Below are 6,015 nucleotides of genomic sequence, written 5' to 3' on the forward strand. Positions count from 1 at the left end.
ATCGATAACTTCACCTTAAATTAAGGGGAAGAGTTCGATAATCAACTTATACAGCTTCAATTCCCAAGGTTCGAAAATAAATAGAATTAATTTGTATATGGTAGTCAACAGTCATAACTTTTGCTGGATAACGAAGCAACCAAGATAAAGCTTCCGTAAATTTTGCTTAAGTAACGGAAGTATTTATTAAGAAATTGAAGTCCTCTTCTGTATAATGCTATTGCTAGCCTTTCAGTCCTTCCATAATCCTTCTTTTTAACTCTAGTGGCGATAGCTTTTAAAATGTTCTCTATTCAATTTTCCCGACAAAGACTCTATCCTTTCTTTGTCTTCTTCTCCTTCCATCATACACATAGTGTATAGATAAATGATAACTAGAGGATAGAGAGAGAGGGAGAGAGAAAGAGAAAGGTGACATGAATGAACAATCAATCCATTTATAATGAGGAACACAAAACGATCAAAATATGCAAATAGCCTCCCTGACTCTTTGTGTCCCTTGTCCTTCTTTTACTCAACCCAAAAGACAAAATGAGCACTGTTCCCCGCCTAGGAAGTGGCTCCATCTCTACAGATCTGAATCCCGTACTAATTGATCACCACACCATCATTCACCCATCTACAAGCATTTGTACACAAAAGAACAAAAAAGAAATAAGAGAGAGAGAGAGAGAGAGAGCATCATATAGAGAGAAAGAGAGGAAGAGAGGTAAACAGCACCACCCTGTGGAAAAAATACAATTGATTGCTGTTTAATACACAGATCAAACGAGAGAGAGAAAGAGATGGATGGGGAGAGAGTTAAAACCACCCAACCACCCAACCCATCCCTTTCCAAAAACCCCAACTCAAGAAAAAAAAAAAAAAGGCAAGCAAAAACAAAAGGAGTTCTCCCTTCAGTCCCAGTCCTTACACATCCACTAGTATACTACAAAGTACAAACCATTACATCCTCCTTTGCTAGTTGCTACTCCAGTATCAAATTCACATCCCTCCGTAGCTCCTGCAATTATTAGAGACCAATCACACATTAACCAAATGCCCTGCAATTTTCACTATTTACAGATCACACCCTACCTATTTGGCAAAACGAACAAATATAGGGTGCTAAATGTAAATTTCAAGGCATAGGATTAGACCAACCTGCGAGGGCTTGACGGTATTGGCCTCGGCCGCCTCTGCCACGGCGGCGTCGGTCCTGTCGCCCTTCTTATGGGCCGGCAAATGGGCCTTCTTGAGCCCAAGCATCTCCTTCCAACGAATCGACCCTCTAATGGGCCGGACGTCCTCGTCGTGGAACCTGAGCTCGTCTCTCAGGGTGGTAACCCTATGGCCCCCGTATTGGTGGTTCTCCTTCAGAGGGAGGAGCCTCCCCTTGGAGAAGAGCTGGTCCGCCGCCATCATGGGGCGGCTCCCCACGGAGAACTCGAAGTCCGAGTCCGATGGACCGGGCTGGGCCTGCGAAGGCGGAGGTGGCTCGACGGCGAAGTCATTGGAGAAGGAGATGCGAGGGCTACAAAGCCCTTGATGCTCTGGGTTGAACATGTTGATGCATGCCATGGATATAAAGGAAGATGGTAAATAGATGGAGAGAGGAGAGAGAGAGTGAGAGAGATGGAGATGGGATGGTGTTTGTGTTTGTATATAAAGGAAGAGGTGGGGGGAGGGACTTAGGGAGGGAGGTGAAGTAGGATGAGTTATAGATGGATGCGCATTGCATGTATCGGTCTGTGCATACGTGGCATGGCATGGGGATGTTACATGTGGGAGAATGGGAGTTTTATGATATGGATTAACTGTATTTGGGCGGTAATTACTCATTAAGGATTTCATTGAGCTCAACTACTAGCTAGCAGTGCAGACACGAATATATATAATTAGTCCAAAAATCCAAAATAAGGTAAATTTAGTTTGATGGGTGATCATCTACCCGCAAGAGAGAGGTGTCGTTTCCTGATATGCCCTCCGGTCTATTGTGCAGTTTTCAGGTATTGTTTGCTACTATGTCAGGTCATTATCGTCTTGAATGGGTGGCCCTAATGATCCAATTATTAGAGTGGACACACGTACTTAGTCTGCTAATTGGAATGGTCTTGCACCACCGATATTGATTTCCTTGTCAGGGGATCGATGCGTTATATTACAGTATATTTAATTGGAGATCTCAGATGAGACAAAGAGTGGTTGATACTTGATAATATTAAAAAACAAATTTGAAAATAAGATTTAAATGGAAGAGCAGAAGAAAAAGAAAGGTAAAAGGGACTTCAAGTGGGATGAGATATTTGACGTGCAACTAACGAAATAAAAGAAAATATCACTTTACTATAGATATACATGAATGGCGAATATATAGGCATCCATGCATAAGTGCACGCATGCACCATGGTTAAGCAACAGACAAGCAAAGCAATGGGAGGAGGAGGAGCAGCAGCCAGCAGCAGACTGGGGTCAAAGTTAAAAAGGAAAAGGAAAAAAAAATGGGGAAGGAGTTAATGGATAGGGCAGTTAATAAATTAGTCGACGTACCCCTGGGCAGTAGTAACAGTAGTAGTAATAGTAGGATTGGATTTGGATGAGAAGAACGGCACACAGCCTTACTTTAAGGAAAGAAGATGAGAGGAGTAGGAAGATGGATTCCCGCTTGACCGTCCTTTGACCGGCTTTTGTAATTAGCAAGGCGTGAGCTGGCGACGTCGACAGCTCGATGCGACCACGTGATCCGGAGAGATCATCTCCCTTTGTTTCCATCGCATAACAACACGCACCTGCACTGTGCCCATAAAATTAAACTGGCACTCGGTCTCCTTTCCCTTTAGTAAATTATTCCACTTGGGGCCTCACCAGTCACCATTTATATATATATATATATAATAGTCTTTAGCCTTTGGCTAGGAGGATTACGCTTCTGCCCTTGGATCTTTCTATGGTTTTGTTGTACTGTTTTTGAAGCAATTTCCATGTGTGGGCTGCATACTTGGCAGTAAATTTATCGGTGTAATTGATCCACAAGATCAATAATATATAGAGACTATATGCACTTCTCAACCTTTTAAATCATTTGAAAGGCTAAAGATAATTTGCTGTTTTTGAAAGGTTAAAGTTGTGCTGGTGGATTTTATTATCGAAGCTGATTGAAATCATATTCAATTTGGGTTTCTCCTTAACATTTTACTGGTTGGGGACGCCCCTAGTAATACCCTCAAACTTGGCAATGGTGATTATATTTGTTGAATCGACGCTTCTTTTATTTGCAAGCATCATGGGGTTTATTTTTTGCCTTTTGCTTGGACAGTGGGAAGGCACTTGCTCTGCTTGAAGGGCCAGACGCTGAAAGAGCATGGCAATTCACAACTTGTTGGGTCTTCAACTACTCTAAACTTTTAATCAAAGCTATAAATAGTCTCATTTTCTTTTTTTGAAAAGTGGAGTTATCCTAATTATATTTATTTAGAATAAAATTACAAAGGGAGATATTAGGGTAGGAAAAGATGAGGGCGGAAAGTCGTAAAGGTTTTATAGAGAAGTTAGGATAGAGAACTAATCAAAACTTATCTTGGAGTGACGAAGATAGGAGAGCCTCCAAAGTGTTCAGATCTCTTAGAAAAAAATTTAAAGACTAAAAGCTACCAGGCTTCTCTCCTAAAGACTCTACTATTGTGTTATTTTTTTTTCAAAGAAGTCGCGATGAGACGCCCAACAAATGGTCTATCATCTTTTGGATGCGAGAGACGGTGAACTATTTTCTCAGTAGTTCAAGAGTGGATATTTAAATTCTCTTCTATTAGATTAGATTCGAGTAAGTATAACAATACTGTAGCTGCTCACAGACTTACAATATATACCTTTCTTAATCGTTCCTATAAGGATTGACTAGATCCACCTCTAGATACCTTGTGTAACCTGATTTTTACTTGCTAATATAATGTCTGTACTTCTTCCCTTGACAATGTTAAAGAAAAATGATAAACATCCATTTTACCTTTTAACTTTATATATATATATATATACATGTTATTTTTAAACAAAAAAAATCTAACGAATAACTAGAAAAGTAAAAAAGAGAATGAGTGTAATTATTCCTAACATATATTATGTCTTTAACAATAAAATAATTAAAAAGTTAATGTCAAACAAGAATGCATGTTTATTTTTTTTCAAATAATTCTATTCATTGGGAACAATAGCAATAAGAGAGGTCTGAACAAAAACAAGTGGACAATGGTGGCTTGTGAAGGGTACAAATATAATTTCCCCCCTAAACGTACAGTAGTTGTCACTCACATGGACAATGCCTAAAACTATGGGACACGTGGTCGATAACAACCCTATCCACGTGGAGATCCATAGACTAGTCAAAATGACTTGAGATGGATATCTTTTCAGACTCCTCCCGGTGTCTCCTATCTGGGCAGCAAGACGTCCTCTTTCTTTTGTACATTTTTTATGGATTTTTCTTTTTACTATTTTAAGTATACTAAAATTTTTATCACATTTTTAATTGATCATAAAACTTAAATCAAATACTCATTAGTTAAAAGTTAGGAACATTAATTTCTAAATATAAATAATTGACCAAACTTATATGCAAATTAAAAAACAACTAAAAAAAGTCTCATATTTAAAATATAAAAATATACTAGATATATATAAAAAGAAATTATGAGGGTAATTTGGTCAAAAATTATAATTTAATGACCAAGGAACTATCATCTATGAATGGTTGGTTTAAACCTGGATATAAACGTATACTTTGTAGCCTATAAATTAGTTGGCACTTTGTATTTTGGATGTGCTAAAATTAATTCGAACATAGTGCGCTTCACGTGGCATCATCATGAGGCTATCTTGAAAGCATCTCAGCATTGCTTAGACGCATTTGCTGGTCAATAGTCGTAGGAGTAATTGACACTCAAAAGTTTAGAAACTATGCACATGTAATGAAGTGTCTAAGGTTAGGTGCTTGATTTAATTAATTAGTTAACGACAACTACTTGGAATGAAAGCTTATTCTATGCACTCCATGAGACTAATCCATGTGATAATTATCGATGGATCACAAGGACTACAACATTTTTTTTTTTTTTTTTGGTTCTTATTTGTGACGGTAGAAAAGAGTTGTTAACATTTTGGGCCTTTCATGATTTCGACACACAGAAGGCCCAATTAGCCACTGATGTAGCTCACTGTATAGTAAGTTGAGTCAATTTGATTTGGATTGGCGTGGATCCTAAGAGGAGAGACTCATATAAAGCTATTAAAGATGAGATTCCAATGTGCCAGACTTGGGACGAATAATTCAGATGCTTGTTTTGTTGAAGAAATAAACCAGGTTAAGATTCTTCTACTGTGCATTTTCTTGGCTTCTTCTTCTGACTAATTAGCTAAGTGATAAGTTAATGGTGATTATTCCAATTGTATTTAATATAATGGAGATAATTGTTTTCACCGCATGATGGTCGAAAAAAAGGTATACGTGCTTGTGGTAGATTGACTTTATGCTATTCTTTAAGCTTAATAAAAGTATAAGCTGGTTTGGTTTGGTTTGGTTTGGGTTTAGTAGTTGAACGGGCCTAACTTATCATATATTTTGAACTAAGTTAAACTGTGAATTAGGTTAACCGTGTAAATATTATATTTGATATAGTATAAAAAAACTATAAAAAAAAAGTGTTCATTTTAAAGAAAATATGAGAATGCGTAGAAATAGAAAAGCAATATGCCCTTCATCCTTTGTCTTTGAAGTCTGTCACTAAACAAATATTATTATTAAATATATTTTTTTCCTTTGGAAAGATGCTCACAAGGTTGCAGACTTATAGTACAAGCCAGTTAATTCCGTTGCAGACTTGTGAGCTTATAAGACCCACAATTATGTTATTGTCCTAAAAAAATATTTAAAGCTCAAAGCTTACAAGCTCGCAATACGAGCCCATAAGCCCATTACGGATTTGCGAGCTTATAAGCCCACGATTATTAAAGTATATTTCTCTTTTTAAGTCCTGAAAGTTACAT

General features: G+C 37.7%; 1 protein-coding gene across 1 annotated transcript; it reads right to left on the minus strand.

Moving 5' to 3' along the window:
* Nucleotides 1-967: 967 nt before the first annotated feature.
* Nucleotides 968-1,560, minus strand: LOC140795328 (uncharacterized). Its single transcript, XM_073147868.1, has 2 exons — nt 1,144-1,560; nt 968-1,003 (listed from the first exon to the last, which is right to left on the minus strand). Exons 1-2 carry the CDS (start codon nt 1,558-1,560, stop codon nt 968-970), a joined length of 453 nt encoding a protein of 150 aa, XP_073003969.1.
* Between the last annotated feature and the right edge of the window lie 4,455 nt (nt 1,561-6,015).

The sequence above is a fragment of the Typha latifolia genome, chromosome 1 (assembly GCF_019914945.1).
Source record: "Typha latifolia isolate L0001 chromosome 1, TyphaL0001v2, whole genome shotgun sequence".
NCBI classification, from domain to species: Eukaryota; Viridiplantae; Streptophyta; class Magnoliopsida; order Poales; family Typhaceae; genus Typha; species Typha latifolia.